This window comes from Solea senegalensis, unplaced genomic scaffold, assembly GCF_019176455.1.
Source record: "Solea senegalensis isolate Sse05_10M unplaced genomic scaffold, IFAPA_SoseM_1 scf7180000012646, whole genome shotgun sequence".
In the NCBI taxonomy this organism is placed as follows: Eukaryota; Metazoa; Chordata; class Actinopteri; order Pleuronectiformes; family Soleidae; genus Solea; species Solea senegalensis.
In genome coordinates, this window is record NW_025320662.1 from 344,492 (window position 1) to 365,015 (window position 20,524).

The following is a 20,524-nucleotide window of genomic DNA, read 5'->3' on the forward strand; positions in this document are numbered from 1 at the left end:
TTGTATGAGTAACACAGTGTTTCTTAAACTGCTGTAAAATATGGGATAGATTTTAAGACTTAATACTTAATCTATGGCGTTTAAATGCTGTTATTTTTCTTTGATCAGATCCAGTATAACATGTGCATATTAATCTGCACTAAAGTTTTGTATCCTCATGTTCACATATATATTAACATATATGGGAAGTATTGATGGTAGTCTTGTGTGATGATCAGGGTCGTTGATCAAGAATCAGAGGATTTTCAAAGTATTTAAATATGTAATATCAGCTAAATCATTGTCATCTTCTATGTTCATATGACCTGTGTGTGTGTGTGTTCATCATGACTGCAGACACAGTGTGTGTGTGTGTGAGTGTGTGTCCCTCTCGTGTGTGTGTGTGTGTGTTTAACACGACTGCAGACACACAGAGTGTGTGTGTGTGTGTGTCTGTGTGTCATCTGCTGTGAATGTGCATTAGTGCCAGGATGGAATAATCGCCAATAACCGTCTCATTATGTCACTGTGACTGCAGCTCTCATCAGAAGTCACGCGAGCACCGATCAGTCAACATCCGCTAACAGCCATTACTGCTAATGGACTCCCACATGAAGGCAGAATCCCAGCGCTAATGATAAACAACATTAAAATGAAAAGCAAATCAATCGTGTAAAGTTTGCTCTGCACACGAGGACAACGTTGGCTTCTGTTACGGAAAACTCCACAAATCAGCAGCAAACCCTCACCCTTTAATGAATGAAAGCAATTGAGGAAACAAATCCGTTTGAAAATGATGGATTCAAAACACAAACTGCTGTTTACCTGGTTGTTGTTGTTGTTGTTGTTGTCTTTGCTTTATTATAATTATTTCTCTCAGACTGAAAACAACTCAAGCTGCCAAAAGATTTGTAAATGGACTTTTTCTTCTCGTTAGAGCTCAGAGAAGCTCTCAGTGTCTAGACAATAGAAGCCTTTTCTGATAGATTTTATAAACATTATATTGATTTTATATACATTATATTCATCTTTGCTCTTTTGTAAAAGGAATGGCACAATATGACTTTTTCATGACTTATGTATGGATATTACAGCCCAGAATATTGAATGATATTGATATGAGTCCAATACTAATATGAGAGACTTATTACTAAATTAAATTAAAAATTCATCTACTTTCGCTTTTTTTCTTGACATTTAAAGTTTTCCAAAACAAATCCAGTGATTTTGACCAAAACTGATGATCACGTCTCATCTCATCCCCAATAAATAAATGCACATAAATATATACAATAAATTAGAATTCCACCAGTTTGGGATCAATAAATATATAAATAAATATGAAACAGGAAATCTATCTGTTTGAATGATACATTTTTTTATCCATGTTGTCTAATTTGTGTCACAATAAACACAACGAGTAAATAATAATATATAATAATACACTGTACAGAAATTTAAATATAATCTAGGTCAGTTGTTGTTGTTGGACTTTTTTAAGGAAACGTTAAACTCAAACTTCTGATATTGATGGAAAACGATAACGTTGTCTTTCCTAAAATAAAAAGATGTTTACATTTCTGTTCAATTCTATAATTTGTGGCTAAACGCTCTTGCAAACTTGCTAATCACCAAGTGACTGTGAAATACAGATAATTGCCAGAGTGTGTATTAGTGGGTATTCTGACCTGATTCTGTCAAAAACCTTCATTCTGAGACGTAAAGACTTGTTTGTTTGTTGTTTCAGTGAAAACATTCTGCTGAAGAATCTGAACGTCATCATGTTCTTTTATTACCATTATTATCATTATTATTATCTTACTTGCTGAGACGCTCACACACGTCTGCGTCTGCGTCAGCTGTGAGTTTGGTCTCACAGCTGCGTGTGCAGTCGTCTTCCTGCAGGTGGCGCAGTGTGGTGTGTTGTGACGTACCTGAGCCACTGTGATGGCACACTTCTTTGCCAGCTCCTCTTTAGCCTCCTCGCTGGGGTAAGGGTTACTGAGGTGCGAGTAGAAATACTCGTTCAGGATTTCTGTCGCCTGTTTGTTGAAGTTTCGTCTTTTCCGTCTGCAACGAGACAAACAGATTTGAAACGGGAAGTTGAAGAACAAGTGGGCGGGGGCTTTGTTGTCCAATGAGACGTGTGTTTCAGGGCAGAAAAATTCAAATCAAAACAAGTCGCTAACATTAGAGCAAACTGTTTACGCTAGAAGTTAGAGGAGATCACAGGCCAGTTCTCACTTATTAATTATTGGGGCCACATGAGGGCCACGGGCCATGAGTTTGAGACCTCTGATGTCAGGACGGCATATAAATATGAATATATATTTATATATGTATATATAATCAGTGATATTCTCTGTGGACTTTGGTGTGGGCGAGTGAGTGGTTCACAAACCAGTTTCCTTGAAATGAGAAAAACACTTATACACCTGTTATTCAACGTATTACACATAAAAAATGCAACACACATGTTGATGCCTCTGTATCTCCTTCACCCATCAGGTCACGTCTGCATGTGTCACATCTAAAGAGAGCTTTGCATAAGCCGGAGGGGAAAATCTGCTCAAAAATCCGCCGGAGAGGAGATTTGTGCTAAAATATCTGTCCCTGCTCTGCTACAGAATATGTAAATGAGCCCAGCGTGAGGCTCCAGCAGCAGCAGCAGCAGTAGATTAATCAGTGAAGCTGAGCACGGCGATGCCTCTCCACCAGTCAAAGCTTCCCTTCCCCTCACTGCTGCACCACCACAGTCATTTACAAGAGAATAGATGAGGAGCTTTGTAAAGCAGCACATGCCTCATTTAAATGTTATGCCTCCAACTCACACTTTGAGTGAGATTTATCCTCAGAGAAATGTATGCAAATCCAGAGCGAGCATCACAAGGAACAAGCCATTTACACTGAGGAGAGGGAAACAGTTAGAGCAGAGGAACACGGAGGACCGTGTTTGGCTGCTGTTACTGGGTAAACTGGTCCAAATGGCACCGCTACATGCAAACCAGTCCAGTGTGTGTGTGTGTGTGTGTGTGTGGTAAGAAGCCAAAGCAGCATGTTTGTAGCATGATGGACCTCCTACATGGATCACTCATATGGATATGAGTCTGAGAGAAAGAAAGAAACAACATGATGGACGTATTTAAACTGTGACTTCATCCATTTACTCCGTTTTTGTTTGAAATCATACTATTTTAGTGGGAGTCTGACTGCTCATTATTTGACAGGCCGTTTCTTGGTGGATATGCAGCGCAGCTCATTATTTGGCAATTAGTCTGTTGCTAGATTTACAGAACAGCTCACTATTTGGCAGTCAGTCTCTTGGTGGACATGGAGAACAGCTCATATTTTGGCAGTCAGTCTGTTGCTGGATGTATTGAATAGCTCAATATTTGGCAATCAGTCTGTGGTTGGATGTATTGAATAGTTCAATATTTCGCAGTAAGTCTGTGGCTGGATACATTGAATAGCTCAATATTTCTTGGTGGATATAGAGAACAGCTCACTATTTGTCAGTCAGTCTTCTTTTGGCTTCTCCCTTTAGGGTTGCCACAGCAGATCATCTGCCTCCATCTTGTCCTCTCTCATCCTTGTGTCCTCTTCTGTTAGACCAAATGTCCTCATGTCCTCCTTCCATGGACATCCCTGGACCTTCTCTGTGGTCTTCCTCTTTGTGTCCCTCTTCAACATCCTTTGTCCAATATAATCACTGTCCCTTGTCAGCATGTGACGAAACCTTCTCAACCTTCACTCTCTTACTTCACTGTCTCCAAACTTCTGGACCTGAGCTGTCCCTGGAATATGCTCATTTTCAATCCTGTTCATCAGTTAACGTGTGTGCGTGTGCGTGTGCGCGTGTGTACTGTTTGGACACACACCTGGCATCGAGGAAGCGTGAGCGCAGGATCATGACGGCCTCGCAGGTGCTCTGTTTCAGCTGCATCTGGATGGAGCTGAACTTGCGGTGGATGATGTTCACCATGCGCTCGATCTCTTTCGGCGAGATCGGCCGCGTGCGCGACTGCTCCCGCAACAGGTTCATCACGTGAGTGGTGAACTCGTTACACGCCTGTGAAACCAGAGCACACGAAGAGGAACCTGTGAGTTAGAGTGGAGCTGTGAAAAACTGACATCACAGTATTGTCTTTCTTCTGCACAGCTGAGTTATATGTACAGTATGTTAGAGAGAATTCCTGGAGAATCCCTGCAAAGACGAGTGTGTCGTCTGCATAGAGGATGATAATTGTGATAAAAATCTGTGTAAACCGAGGTTTCCTGAAGTTATTTAACTAACAAATCTTCAATATCACATTAAGGAATGAGCATAAATAACTTCTTATGTTTTTTAACTTTTAATGTTGACACCAACCCCTCTTTTCCATTGTTTTTCTCCCTTGTGTCCTTCACTCACACCTGCAAACTGTTGTCAAAAATCTATCCCTTAAATTTAAATAGACTTCCATTCATTAAAACAGATTGAACAAAGCCTTAACCCTAACTTTAACTTAACCACAATTTAAATCTTAGCCATCTATTCTATTATTTATAATCTTAATAGTCGATATCTTCTATATTCTATATTCTATATACTACATTCATAGATTATTATTTATTATCTTTAAATGTAAATTTCCTCATTGTGGGACGGATTATCTTATCTTATCTTTGAGTGGTTATCATAAATATACTTACCATTTAACCCTAACCTACACCCAATTCTACCCTTAAAATCAAATCTTAACCCTTAAAAAGTCCCTTTAAATGTGTGACAGAATGTGTGGAGGAGACAAAATGTCCTCACTTCCTCTGGTTAATAAGTTGTTAGGTCCTTACAAAGATGTATATATACACAAGTACACACACGGTTCACTTTTAAAGACGACACAAATGTTGAGGGAGAATAAAAACAATGATATGTTTCATATTTAACAGCAGTGGTGATGACAGCTGTCCTCTGCTCACACACACACGTTCACAGCTTCTCCGCCCCGAGAGACGAAAACACGCCAACACCACGTCTCATTCATCCTCGTCCTCGTCTTCTGATATTACACCACGTCTCTACTTCTGCTCGTCCTGACGATTTCTCTGTGAGTTCAGTCATGTCAGGCTTTGTCTGTCTGTCCTCACTCACGTGTTTGTCTGTGTCTGTCCTCACTCACGTGTTTGTCTGTGTCTGTCCTCACACACGTGTTTGTCTGTGTCTGTCCTCACACACGTGTTTGTCTGTGTCTGTCCTCACAAGTGTTTGTCAGTCTGTCCTCACTCACGTTTGTCTGTGTCTGTCGTTTGTCTGTGTCTGTCCTCACACACGTGTGTCTTTCCTCACACACGTGTTTGTCTGTGCCAGTCCTCACTCACCAGTTTGTCTGTGTCTGTCCTCACACACGCAGTCCTTGTCACACACCGTTTGTCTTTCCTCACACACACGAGTTTGTCTGTGTCTGTCCTCACACACACGTTTGTCTGTGTCTGTCCTCACACATGTGTTTGTGTCTTTCCTCACACACGTGTTTGTCTGTGTCTGTCCTCACACACGTGTTTGTCTGTCACAGACACAAACACAAACACTGTTTTGAGGTGAAAACAAACTATAAGTGAATTTTTTACTGATGACAAACTGTTGTGAGTGACATTCAAAAACTAGATGCAAATCTGATCTGCAGTTTTTGCTGAATTTACACTTTAGAAAAAATGATTTGGTGATATATCGTCGTAATACCATAATCGATACTCCAGGGCAAACATCCATATTGTTTAGTGTCACTACTTCATGTCTCCTCATGGTGGCGCTGCTCAAATAAATGAGGGGAAACTTGAGCAGAAGTGACCTGGCTGAAGAAAACTGCGTTAACAGATGCTCCATCCACGTTCATGACCTTTGACCTTTGTCTATGTTGTGAATAAATAGAGAAATCCTGCACTTTTAACTTCTAACGTTTTGTTTACTTGACTGAGACAGATATCGTCATGTATGATATATGATTGTCTCGTGATGTATTGATTATCACAGAATTGTGGAGTTGTGATATTAATATCACATGATAATCAGTCATTGTGTGATATTATCGTGGATCGTATCCTGAGTTCCACTGTGATTCTCATCCCTAATGCAACGTGCGAGTTTTAGAAATCATAAAACCTTATTCCTATTATAAGAAACAAATTTATTCAGCATTTTTATTTCAGCTTCTCTTCACATAGTTTAATAAATACATTCTCACCTGCTCATATTTCTCCAGCTCTGTGTGATAAATCTGTCTGATCTGTGAAAGTTTGGCTCTGTAGTCCGAATGTTCCGCAGAGTTGTCGGCGCCGACTCCCCCCGACGCTGCCGCCGCAGCCGCCGCCGCCGCAGAGCCCCCGCCTTTCTCCGGGCCGGACACGCCCTCTGCCAGCAGCATGTTGTCCAACCGCATGAGCTGAGGATCTGGAGGCTCCTCCTCCTGTGCGCCGCGGATACTCAGCACTGCAATGACAGGGATCAGAGGTCACGTGATACAGAAGGCAGAGTTTATTTTCTGGTGATTTTTATTGTTGGTGATAAAATGATTGTTCTTCTGTTTTAGTCTTTGTGAACTGAAACATAATGTCAGACTTTTATATGAAGTTTAATCCACACTGTTTTATAAACAGATAAAATACACTTATTTGTAGGACATTTATCAGCAGAATAACCGATAGAATTAAATTAGCAGATAAAAAACAACTACTACTGATGGTAATAATAATAATAATAATAATAAAAAATAATAATAATAATACAATAATAATAATAAAAATAATAACGGTAGTTGAATGATAGTGACTTATTAAATTATTGAATAACTGGTGAACCTCACATGTGACATGTGAACATCTGATGCTTCTACGTCAAAACAAAAAAACAAACAACCTGGATTTAAAAGATTTATAGACCACGTATAACTCCTTTATAAGAGCAAACTCTTGGTTTATAACAATAGATGGATAATATTGATTAGATTTCCAGTGTTATTCAAAAGTATAAACCTGCTGAGGCTGAATGTTTCCTGGTCTGATTAGTTAAGAAGTACCACCGCAGTCCACCAGAGGTCTCCCTCGTCATTCTATACAAGAGTCAAGTCCCAGCTTCCATTTTCTGAGGTGAAAACAACTCACACAGCCTCTGACTGTGACTCTGACTGTGACTGACTGTGACTCTGAATGTGACTGTGACTCTGAATGTGACTCTGAATGTGAATGTGAATGTGACTGTGGACTGTGACGACTTTGACACTGACTGTGACTGTGATTGTGACTGACTATGACTCTGAATGTGACTTGAATGTGACTTGAATGTGATCAGGCTTCTGAATGACTGTGATCAGACTCTGAATGACTGCGGACTCTTGTGACTGTGGACTTGAATGATCAGACTCTGAATGTGACTGTGCTCTGAATGTGTGACTGTGACTGTGACTGAATGTGACTGTGACTGTGACTGACTGTGACTGACTGTGACTCTGAATGACTCTGAATGTGACTGTGCCTCTGAATGACTGTGACTGTGACTCTGAATGTGACTGTGGATCAGGATCAGACTCCTGAATGACTGTGACTCTGAATGTGACTGTGCTCTGAATGTGACTGTGACTGTGACTCTGAATGCACGTGACCTGAATGCACTGTGCCTCTGAACGTGACTGTGACTGTGACTCTGAATGTGACTGTGACTCTGAATGTGACTGTGCCTCTGAACGTGACTGTGACTGTGACTCTGAAACAACCACTTCAGTATCAAACACCTCATGTTTCTGTTGCCCCCAAAATCTAATGTAGCTCAGGGTCTCATTAAAGCCAGGACCGGCCCTGCACCTTTAAATGTGGTTTCTGTGATCTGGGATCTGAAGTGATCTGCCAAAGACCCGATCAATCAAGACAGGCGTTAGCAGCACTGCTAACAATCATTAATTAACTTAATTAATTCAGAGACAATCAGGAGACGACAGAGAACTCGGTGCATTAACCACAGACTGCTGTCTGGGGTTTGGTTGGCCCACACGGGAGGTCAGTGGGATGAGAATGAGGCCTGCTGTAAGGAGCGTAATTTTACTTCACCTCCCGCTGCCTTTGAGTGCAGTGGAAATGCAAATAAGGCAACTGTTGGCGAGTGGGAGAGGTCAGGGTTCAACCACAGGCTCACGGAGGTGACTGAGTGGGGAAAGTGTGTGTGTGTGTGTGTGTGGATCACAAACATCCTTTCTCATTACCCACAATCCTTCATCATCATGTGTGGACGTGCTCGGGTGGGGGTTGGGGTTAAGCAACTAATGGCTTCACACCCGCGTTATGACCCGATCAAACCTGCTCTGTCAGAAACTCTAAACCCCGCCTGTCCGCTTTAGTTAGCGCACATCAGCCGAGGCCTCCCGATCCCCCACCCCCCCGGTGAACACTCAGCAGTATGGAGATTTCTATCCTCAGTATAGTTACCACCTCATAAACAGCAGACTAAAGTGGGTGTTAAATTGCGAGCAAACCACAAAATCCTGAGGAGAAAAATAAGCTGCAGTTTGTGGATGAAAAGTAAACGGAGAGAAGAAAAAGAAAAAGAAAAAGAAAAAGGCTTAAATTCAGGAGGATATTTTTAGAACAATGGACTGAAAACAAGGCTGTGGAGACATGTCATAACTCACAAGGACCCTTTCATTAAAGGTCCTGTGTGTCAGAATTACTGACATCTACTGATAAACTGCAGATTACAACAAACAGACTCCTCCCCTCAGTCTCAGTGAACTACAGTGGCCTTAACAGACCAAAAAAGTGGATGATGTCAAAACAGACAAACAAAAAAGTTACAGAAATGAATTTTACTGCTAAAAAACGCTAATTTAACAGTTTTTAGCGGATAAATAAAAGCTTCTTGTCTCCGCCCACCCCTGCTCTGCTGCTGTATACACACCAACACTCCCTCAGTCAGGTTTGATAGTTTCTAAAGGTTACGTACTGCAGCTTTGAATGTGAGGAACAGTGAGTGTGAGCAAACACCAGCACAAAAATGTTCGGGGAGGAATCTAAAGATGTTCCAACTGAAAATGTGAGGCTGGATTTTCTTCTTGAGGCCATAAAACGTCTAGACTGTCACATGAAAATGGAACATGAAAAAAAACCCCACACAAACGCCTCGATTCACGTCTGCCAAGTTTCAGCTCAACATTCATGAAGTGTTTTATTTTACTTGGCCTCAGAGTTCCAGCAACATCAGGCTCATATGAGAAGAGAAGGTCATTTCTGAGGAGATGTTTCAGGAGGAAAAGAGAGATTTTTCTTTAGAGAAAGTGGAATAATAATAAAGGTCGTTCACAAATGCAAAGCAAATGGTTACATTCCACAGCGCTGGTTATTATACTCAGACAACCTTTTTTTAAGTTAGTGGTCCCACACCAAAGTCCAGAGAGAAAATCAGCTGCCTCGTGTGGTCACTTTGTGTCAATGAGGTCAATCTGAGTGAAGGATTTTTAAATTAACAAAATAAGACATATGAAGTTAGTGATGGAGGCAGCAGTGGATCAACAACTCCTGTGTGTTGTGATGTTAAAATCACTGATTTTCTCCATACACTTTGGTGTGGGAGAGTGAGTGGTTGACAAACTTCAGTTTCCTGTTGGAAAAGTCTGTCTAACAGTGAGATAAAGCAACTAAAAGTCTAACACAGCTTGAGCCTGCGTTGTCAAACATGTTTTCAGTGAACTCCAGCTTCGTCTCCACAACCTCGTACAATCACACCTCCAAAAACATGAACTATCCCCTTTAAAGACCGGCAATCAACACAGACTCTGCCGTGAACCCCAGGCCACCGTCGCTGACATGTGTACACCCTGGATAATCAGCACCGTATCGCTCTGCTCAGAACCCGGCTCCAGTCTCTCTGCTGATCCAGCTGTCTCTGTCAGGAGGGACCGGGAAGGAAACAATGCATTACGCCATGTTGTCTGTGTACTGTCATCCCTCATTGACAGCACACTGTCACACTTACACAGCGTCCTCAGAGCCGGGAACAAGCCCAGGAGCTGATCGCTGTAATATCAGCTCCTCCTGCCGCTTCTTTATCACACGATCTGACGGGGAAACCTGCTCGGAGTGAGGTTAATGTGGATTCCGCGAGGAGGAGGAGGAGGTGGAGGTGGAGGAGGAGGAGCTCATTTTTAATTGAAGCGACTAATCAGTATGATCCTCAGCAGACAATGATAGACGTGATGATTACAGTTTCCACACGCTCCCAGAGTAAATCCCAGACAACCAAGTGATTATTTATTTATTCCATCCTAAAACCTAAAGCACATAATTAAAAGCATGGAGGGATTATATCACAAACAAATACAATTAGTCCAGAAAACAGAGGGGATAATAACAATAATACTAATAATGATGATGATGATGATAGTGTGCTTTGCTCTGGGTCATAATTACACGACTCAGCGAGGGCCACTTCATCGGTTAACGGCCGCTTAATTGATTCGTCCTAATGTTTTCTGAGCCTCGGGTCTGTCGGGCTCTCTCTGTCCGACAGCACCGCTCCACTTACTTAACCACCCGCAGACAAACATCGCAGGTTCTTTCAGGGGTAAACAATTATGTGTGGATGTGTGTGCGTGGGGGGGGAGGGGGTGAATCACACACACACACACACACGTCTCTAATGGAAGCCATTTCCCTCTCAGAGACATTTCCAGCGACGGCGTGTTGTCAGGCGTCGTCCTTATGCCTCGCTCGTCGTTGTTGACAAGCAATTCTCACAAGGACACGAGCGCTGCAACGTATGTTACCTTGCTTTATTTTCTGCATTAATACGAAGGAAACGCGAGTTGTGTGTCGCCGCTGGAGCAAACACAAACCTTCGTGTATCACGAGTGTAAATGTGAGGACACGTCGCGTCTTATCAGCAGGTTTTAGGCTCTTAACATAAAATTAAATGTACGCCATCATGATGCTACGAGTCTGTACGAGCGACGTGATGATTGGCAGGTGCTCTAATCACTAGAGTCCCGCCTACAGTGCGTGATTGGACAGATTTCCTGCCCGAACCAACAGATCAGAAATGTTCCCTCTTTTTGACAAAATGGTTGACTGAGCTGTTTTTGATGATGTTGCATAAAACAGTCATTTAGATTTCACATGACAGAAAGTTGCACCTGATGCAGCTGCTAACGCTACGTGGAGGTCAGTGAACACCCAACCTGTGAACACACACTTTAAGACTCTGATATCTTAAGATTATTTATCGCTCTGTTAGACACTTATGGACCAAAGTCCATAGAGAAAATCAGTGATTTTAGCTGGCGGGGACACAGGAGCTGCTGGTCTACTGCTGCCTCGTGTGGTCACTTTGTGTCACTGAGTTAAGTCTAAATGAAATATTTCAAAAGCCGAAGTGGCAAAATAACACATTACAACTTAGTGATGGAGGCAGCAGTGGATCAACGACTGCTGTGTGTGTGATGTTAAAATCACTGATTTTCTCTATGGACCTTGGTGTGGGAGAGTGAGTGGTTTACAAACTTCAGTTTCCCGTTGGAAAAGTCTGTCTGACAGTGAGATAAAGACGTGAACATGTGACGTAAATATCGTCAACTTAAATGTAGATTTTATAACAGTCTTTTGTTGTGTTTCTGTTTGTCAGTTTTTCCTCACGTCTTTGCTGACAGCCAGGTTTTCTGCTGTTTTCTGCTGGATCCAGATCCAGTTTTGAGGTTACTTCTATTATTATTATCATACATATCATCACCATTATTAGTCATTAAGCCAATAACGAGTCCAACCGGTTGAGTCTGGTTCTGTAAGAGATTTCGTCTTCTGTTAAAATGGACTTTTTTCTCTCCACTGATGCCTAGTGTTTGCTCATTGTGTGAACTGTTGTGTTTCTCTGCTCTCCATGATGTTGTCTATGTACAGAGACCTGAGATCATGTATGTGATGATTTGGTGCTGTACAAATAACATTGAATTGAATTGAATTGGTTAAGTTGAGGGGGCGACTGTGTGTCAACATCTCGTTACCAACTTAAAAAACCTATACTACCACTTTAACAGACCTGTGTCTGCATGGAGATAACATTTCCCTGTTGTTGTTGTTTACCACTCGTAATCTTAATGTGGTTTATTCCCTGTCAGAGGAAAGAGCTTATTCTCTGGTCTTTGTCCAATTAGGACTCGCCCCAAACTCTGATGTATGACGACAAATCTGCCGCTCGCCGCTGCTGAATTAATATTTTAATACCCACACACCCATCTTCATACGAGGCCGGCAGCCAATCTCCCCCAATGACTAATATATGGGGAAGAGAAAATGTTACACATGTGCTCGATGAAAACAAGCAGCAGCGGGGGGAGAGGACGCTGGGACAAGCTGCTCTCCTTCAAATGGGGACGTAAATCATTCCCAAGCATGATATTCCGAGCTTATCCTCAAAGAGCAAAAGCTTTTTTTTTTTTCTCTTCCCCTCAGCAGTGTGGATATGAAATAAATATTCCCAGATAAACGAGCAGACAGTTAAACATCCACCTCTCCAAAAGCCATTTGCCCCAGGCTTGTATTAAATATCGATTTGATTTGCAAAAGGCCAGATGTTGCTGGGGTTAAATAAATGTCATGTTTTCCTCGTTCCACTTTACTTTTCCCTGTCTTCTGGAGCCAGTGACATTTTGTCTCGCCGTGTGAACAACAGAGCAGTAAAACCACCGTCCAACACACACGCACACACACACACACCCACCACCGTCCTGATGTCTGAATGACGTCTATTTTTAATTTTAGCTCCTTTCTACAAGACAAAATTATATATAAAAGAAATGAAAGGTCATTTTGTTGAACTTTTCTTTCTGTTTGCCTTTTGCGTTCATTTTCAGTCACTAGCTTTTGTCCATCTTTACCGGAGAGAAAAACATTGGTGTCGTCAGCAAATACGATGACTTTTAAATGCTCTTAATGATGTCATTTTAGTCTTTAACATAAATAAGAACTAATAAAACGGTCCTGACATCGATCCTTGTGGCACACCACAAAAAATAAATTCTTTCTTTAGATGAAGAGTAAAAACTGTTTCATAGCGAGATATAGCACCTAGATTAGATTAAGTTAGATTAGATTTGACACTTGTTACAGCAGCAGAAAGGTCAGAGGTATAAAATAAAATTACGAAGACAAGAATTTAATTAGAATTGAGTTTCTTAGTAGTTAATTTTTTCTAATAAATACATTTATTTTTAATGGACGTGGAGGATCTTTGCATGAACCAGCTGATCGGACTATTCTTGACACCACTTCCTTTCAAGCAGGCTTTCAAAATAAGACTGTCTTTTTTCTACTTCCTGTATTAGCCCGTTGCCATGGTGTTTACTATATTCTTATAAAGACACATTTGATAAAGACACAAAATATCTGCTATTAAAATATCGTAAATATCAGTAAAATATCGTGTCATGGCACACACACACACACACACACACACTAACACACACGCTTTAAACACTCTGGTATCAGTTTACCAAACATGACAGGCGCTTGTAAATGTGACAAATATTAAAATGGACAGTTCTGAATGCGTGACAATATTTGGGAGAGAATGAAAAGCTTGTCAGAGGATTAGGATTTCTTCCAGGACGCTGATTCAGTTTCTCTGTAACAATATCAGAGCCAAAGAGCTGCGGCACCAGCGCGCTCTCTGCAGTCCACACATCTTATCCTATCAGATTAAAGCAGGCAAATGGCAGCCTGTCAAAAACCATTACCATACGTAATCCTCCCCCTTCTAGATTTCGAAGGCGTGTCAACAGGGACTGTTGCCGTGGCAGCCCTGTCACGGTGATCGGGTGAATGGTGGCGGGAAAGCCTGATGTTTAATTAATGATGTTGGCCCGTTCTGTCACAGTCAAGAGATGGACAGTCAAACGGAAGAGGCCTCTGACAGAGATTGGGTGTCTGGGTTCAAAGTGTCGGACGCCGTCAGACGCTCTGCACTGAACCCACACGCTGAAACGTGACCCCGGGTGAGAGTCGGCCAAAAGTGACACATGATGGCGGTCAGGTGACAGATCAGTTACTGTGAGCGCTGTGATTACACAGCTGAAGGACGCCACCATCAGGACCTTCTTAGGCCTCGATTAGACACAAATCGGATTTTTAAATGGATCCACATTTGGTCGAGCTTCAACACATCAGATCTGCTGCTTCAGACCACATGTGGTGCTGGTTTCAGTTGTGGTTCTGATCAGACACATCTGTATGAATCTAAACATCTCGGTCGCTCAGGTAGAATTTCAAAGTGTCTTGTGCGTCCTGCGCAGTTCCACTCAAACCTCAACAACAACAACAACCTAGATCCAGAGAGCCTGGAGTGAATTGGAGACACGTTAAACGATGGACACAAGTGAAAGACAGTAGTTTAGTAATCTGAAGAAAGATAAACAAATGGGACAGAAACAGACACAGATTTCTGTAGTCCATTTTGTTGATTTTGTTTAGACTACTGGTTTTTCCGGGGGCGTGGCCTGTAACTAGAGTTACCCACAAACTTCTCTGCTAATGCCCACAAACTTCTCTGCTAATGCCAACAAACGTCTCTGCTAATGCCCACAAACGTCTCTGCTAACGCCCACAAATGTATCTGCTAATGCCCAAACTTCTCAAACTGCTAAGGCCCACAATCTCTGCTAAAACACAAACTAATGCCCACAAACTTCTCTGCTAACACCACAAACGTACTAATGCCTTCTCTGCTAACCCACAAATCTCTGCTAATGCCCACAAACTTCTCTGCAAACGCTCTGCTAATGCCCACAAACTTCTCTGCTAACACCCACAAGCGTCTCTGCTAATGCATGCCCGCCTCTGCTAATAACAATGCACAAGCGTATCTGCTAACCCACACATGTATCTGCTAGCCAAATCGCCCACACATGTATCTGCTAACGCCCACAAACGTCTCTGTTAACACCCGCAAACATCTCTGCTATTGCCCACAAACTTCCAAAAGAGTAATGCAAAAATTGTATTTTGTTGATGTTTATAAATAACTTTTCACTAAATGGGATTCAAATGTTAAGTTAAGCGTTAAAGCAGTTCAGGGTCTCATGAGACCATTACGCAGTGAAATGTATAATATTGATAATAATGATAAGAATATGTTCAAAATTAAATAAAAAATGATTAATTTCTTAAATTAAATTGTTTTAGTGATTTTAGATTTCTGACAGCTAAATCTTTTGTAAATATACATAAATGAGTAATAATGAGCCAATACTGATTATTAAAACAGTATTACAACAGTTTAGCTTTTATCCATTTGTTTCATGAAAATTGATTTATATCTTTTTTGTTAGGAATATGATGATGAAATGAAACAAACGTGTGTGTGTGTGTGTGTGTGTGTATAATTAAGCCTCTGTGGTCAGGCTGTGGTCTGACCTGTCGTCTTGAATTTACATCAACAGCCTCGGCCTTATTTGTTTTTGCTGGTGCTTCAGTGGACGAACTCCACTGCGACTCCAGCGCTTCATAAATCACAGGAGCAGAAAAAGCCGCGTGCTCACAGCAGCTCGTGCTACGGTGGTCCTGTCAGCAGGCGAGGGCCCGAGCCGAGGCGACAGCTACATGCTAATTCAACACCGGCATAATTCATTATACAGTCGCGAGTGTAGTGGAACGGAAAGAAGACCAACACACACACACACACACACCAAGAGGAGGACGACAGGCATCAAACTGTTAAATCCTGCTCCACTTAAGTCGCCTCTGTTTGCATTTGCAAAGACTCCAGACTTTAAAGTGCTGCCAGAAATATAACATCACACCTGACTCGTTACATATGTACGGAAATATAAAAGAAATACATGTATTTTACTGCATTTACTTTCAAAAGCCACATAAACTGAATCATGTGACTCATTTAAGGGGAAATTCATGAAAACATCCAATAATGTGACATCACACAAAAGCTCCACGATGTAAAATGACATGGATGGAAATGATATCGACATCACATGTTTACGTCTTAGCTGTCAGAGAGGAAAGTGAAGTTTGTAAACCACTCACTCTCCCACACCAAAGTCCATAGAGAAAATCAGTGATTTTAACATCACACACACAGGAGTTGTTGATCCACTGCTGCCTCCATCATTAACTTCAAATGTCTGATTTTGTCCCTTCAGTGTTTGAAATCCTTTGTTCAGATTGGCCTGTGACACAAAGTGACCACACGAGGCAGCAGAGGACCAGCAGCTCCTGTGTCCCCACCAGCTAAAAGCACGGATTTTCTCTGAGGTTTGGTGTGGGAGAGTGAGTTTTATTTATAAGTCATTTGAAAAAATGCGTACTAGTGTGTTTAAATGATCTCACTGACGTTTAAGTGTCTTGTCCCTCAATTGATTTAACACATTGTGAATTATAATATCATTCTAGTAGCTCTTCCTATTTGAATATTCAAACATATTTTCAACAAATTCTCAATCCATTGATTCTTTATTTTAAGTTCTTTTTTCCGTTCTGTCTCGTTCATGAATGGAACTCGTGTTAGTTGTGTAACTTCTCGGCTCACACAGAAGACGAGCAGCAGTTAAACACAGTCCACATAAGTGTCTCACTGGAGATAGTGAGCGTCCAGCAGCATGTACCAACCAGAGCCGGGGGGCAGAGTGTGTGTGTGTGTGTCAGGTCATTAACAGTGGCCTTGATCCGCTCCACCTTATTAAAGCCATTCCTTCAGGAGAGCAGACGAGCGTGTCACAGTGTGAAACCAGGCCACGCAGAGAAGGTGACCACACTGCTGCCACCCTCAGCTCCTACACAGAGGGGGGAGGAGGAGGAGGAGGAGGAAGAGGAAGAGGAGGAGGAGGGAGGTTTTGTTGTCAGCCTCACCCTGGACCTCCTGATGTCCCTGTGATTCCTCTGTCACTTTGTGTTAATGGAACTCACAGCGGTCACTGATGCTCCTACACTTTCTTATCTCCTGTAGCAGCACACTGGTAGTCTCTGCTGACCAGGACACACACACACACACTGAGGCACACACACACACACACACTGCCAAACCAGTTTATGTAAAAGTGATTAACAGTAATTAATCTTTAATCATCACGATTAACCAAGACACAGTAAATTAAACCACATCAGACCAGACCAGACCAGAGCAACCTGAGGACTAACTCACTGCTGACGTGTGGACCGTTAACAAAGTAACAGAAACTCTAAAAGTTTTCATGAAAACTCTGATGTTTCTGATGATGGACACGTGTCTCACTGTGTGTGTGGGAGACAACAGAGTGTGATAATGAACGGCTGAGCTCTGTGAATGAATGAGTGTGTGTGTGTGTGTCCTGTCAGATAAATCATGCAGGACAGATGATTGTGGTTTTGTGTGGTGGAGCTGGTTCTTCCATCACAGCGGGTGAAGCCGCGTCTCTCAGCCCCGTGTTTCTGTCTCCGCCCCCCGGAGAGTTTCCTGCAGGCGCCTCAGTCTCTCCTTGTTACACAGCTCTAGATTAATTACACACTTTAATGAGCTGAATTATTAATGGGGCTCTTACTTGGCAGTTTAAGGGAATGCAGAGGAGACGGCGGCGTGGAGCGTCGGGATTTGGAAGCTCTCATTAAAACATCACACTGCGCCTCTGGGACTCATGTTATTTAGCCGCAGAAATAATAGGATTTGGTGTGTTTTTAACGTATCAGAGCATCAGGAGGACAATTCAGGAGCAGCGAGGACACTTCAGGAGCAGAGAGGACGCTTCAGGAGACTGAAGCCACAGTGAGAGACGCAGAGAAGAAGACATCACTGTGTCATAGTGTTTGCAGGACGAGGGAAAATGAAAGGCCGTTGAATGTGAGATGGATGAAGACAAAAAAGCAGAGACATGTCCTCAGCAATGATCCTGTCTGCTGACCACATGTGACCCTGAACTACGTCCACAGACCTGATCTCTGAAAGTGATCAGGGTTCAGCTGAAACTTTGTGTTAGACCTCAGTGACACCACTTCAAAATAACAAATGTGTCAGGCCACACATTTGTTTATTATAAATACTAAACTGTGTCGACAAACGTTAGAAAGAGGCTCAGGTTAGGTTTGTCCTCACAGGACGACAAGAAATACACAATTTACTGAATCTGAATGAGTCAAAGTGTGGAATCAAATCGGCTCTAACTGATGTGAAAAGACGTGGACTAAAACAAAAAGTCTGACTGTGTTTTCAGCCACTATGACTTTTATTAAACTTTAATTGTGTTTGTAAAAAAAATACAAAAAGGATAAGATTTCACTTGTGAAACGTCATTAAATTAAATGAAGAAAAAAGTGTATTTAAGATAATGTGAACCAAACTGAGCCAAACTGAGCCCAATGGAGCCAAACTTAACCACACTGAGCCAAACCGAACCAAACTGAGCCAAACTAAACTGAGCAAAACCAAACTGAACCAAACTGAGCCAAAGTGAAGCAAAGTGAACTGAACCAAATGAACCAAAGCCAAACTGAAGCAAAGTGAACTGAACCAAACTGAGTCAAAAGCTGAGCCCAAACTGAAGCAAACTGAGCCAAAGCCAAACTGAACCAAACTAAACCAAACTGAGCCAAACCAAACTGAACCAAACTGAACCAAGCTAAACCAAACTGAGCCAAACCAAACTGAACTAAATTGAGCCAAAATGAGCCAAACTAAACTGAACTAAATTGAGCCAAAATGAGCCAAAGTAAACTGAGCCAAACCAAGCCAAAGTAAAATGAGCTAAACTAAACCAAACTGAGCCAAACTAAACCAAACTGAACCAAACTAAACAAATCTGGGCCAAACTGAGCCAAATTGAACCAAACTGAGCCAAACTGAAGCAAAGTGAGCAGAACTAAACTGAACCAAACTGAGCCAAACTAAACTGAGCCAAACTGAACCAAACTAACTGCCAAACTGAACCAAACTTGGTCTAAACCAAACTGAACCAAACTAAACTGAGCCAAACTAAACTGAGCCAAACTGAACCAAACTTGGTCTAAACCAAACCAAATTGAACAAAACTGAGCCAAGCCAAACTACAACAAACTGAGTCAAACTAATCTGAGCCAAGCGGAGCCAAACTAAACTGAGCCAAACTGAACCAAAGTAAACAAAATTAAACTGAGACAAACTGAACCAAACTAAACCAAACTGAGCCACACTGAAGTGTTCCACTCTGTGGAGAGTTTACAGTCCAGGACATGGAGGACGACACTGACTGGATTTTGGCTTAATCATCATGAAGACAGTCACACTGAAGACACATGACACAGTCACATGACCCAGACTGTTCTGGTGTCTGGACACTCTTTGTGCAAATCCAGACACAACACCCTGGGGACATGGACATGGACACTGCTGCTGCTGATGATGCTGCTGCTGATCCACACCTAAACAAACCCCCTGCAACACAAGTTCCTGCTCAGGACTCAAATAATGATCAAAAACCCTGACGTGCAGCTCATTACGTGGCTTCTATGTGGGTCAAGGAGCAGCAGACGCAAATGTAGGTCAGAAGAAACTCTGCTGTCAATCAAGGGAGAGGGAAAATAAGGGGGTGGAGTCACTGAGGAGGAGGAGGAGGAGGAGGAGAGCAGTGTGTCGGCTCCACCCACTGTCCCAGAGGACAGAGAAGATCATGATCAGCAGAGGCTGGAGCTGAGCTTCACTGAGGAAACTTAATTACACTCAGTGACGCATTAGCATTTTTATACATCAGACCACGATGTTTCTGGACCAAGTGTCAATAACATCAACAAAGACTGTTCATGACCTCTGATCACGCTGACACAAACTTCCTCTGGAGATGAAACATGGTTTTATTACTTTAACGAGATTAAAAGTCACACAAATCAAATAAAAAGTGCACATTTATCGTCACAGACAGGATTTGTCATGTGTTCTTCTCATTATTGTAATTCCGCCTCTTGCCCTATGAGAGCTGAGATTGACACAGCGCCCCCTGTGGCCCTCACAGGGGGCGCTGTGGAGGATTAAGTGGTAGAAGATGGATGGATACCGGAGAGCAGAGAAAAAGAGCTCTGCGCTCATATACTTGTCATTACAGTAGAACCTCAGGACTTCAGAGGAACGAGCGTCCAATCACAGACGAGATTCACCGTCAGCTTCTCAGGACTGTCATTCTTAAACGGTTCAATAAGTGACACATATGGAAAGTGAAAGTTCTCCTCTTCCTCTTCCTCTTCTACTACAGCCACATGTACATGAATCCATCTACATGAATCCTCATGAAGGTTGTGAGAGGGTTAAAGGAGTCAAGTGCACACACTGAGTCACCTTCAACAGACACTTGTTTCCTTTTAAAAGCTGGAACAGTGAAGTCAATAATCTGCTCCTCATCCTGAAGCTTTTTGGGCCTTCAGCAGTAACATTATCAGCAGCAGCAGCAGTAACATCAGCAGCAGTAGTAACATTAGCAGCAGCAGCAGCAGTGTCTGTGAGTGTGTAGCACTTCATTTCAGCTCCCTCTGAGCTCAGATGCAGCAGCGTGTGCCTGGAGGTTGACACTTGTCTGAATAATGTTAT

General features: G+C 42.2%; 1 protein-coding gene across 3 annotated transcripts in view; it reads right to left on the reverse strand.

The window, feature by feature from the left end:
* The window catches only part of pbx1b (pre-B-cell leukemia homeobox 1b), a 66,761-nt gene that overhangs the window by 15,511 nt on the left and 30,726 nt on the right, over positions 1-20,524 (reverse strand). For all 3 annotated transcript variants that reach the window (XM_044014904.1, XM_044014903.1, XM_044014905.1), the window contains exons 3-5: positions 6,204-6,448; positions 3,858-4,048; positions 1,914-2,049 (exon numbers count right to left, since the gene is read on the reverse strand). In XM_044014904.1, coding sequence (XP_043870839.1) covers positions 1,914-2,049; positions 3,858-4,048; positions 6,204-6,448 — 572 coding nt within the window. The remainder of the gene's footprint in view (positions 1-1,913; positions 2,050-3,857; positions 4,049-6,203; positions 6,449-20,524) is intronic.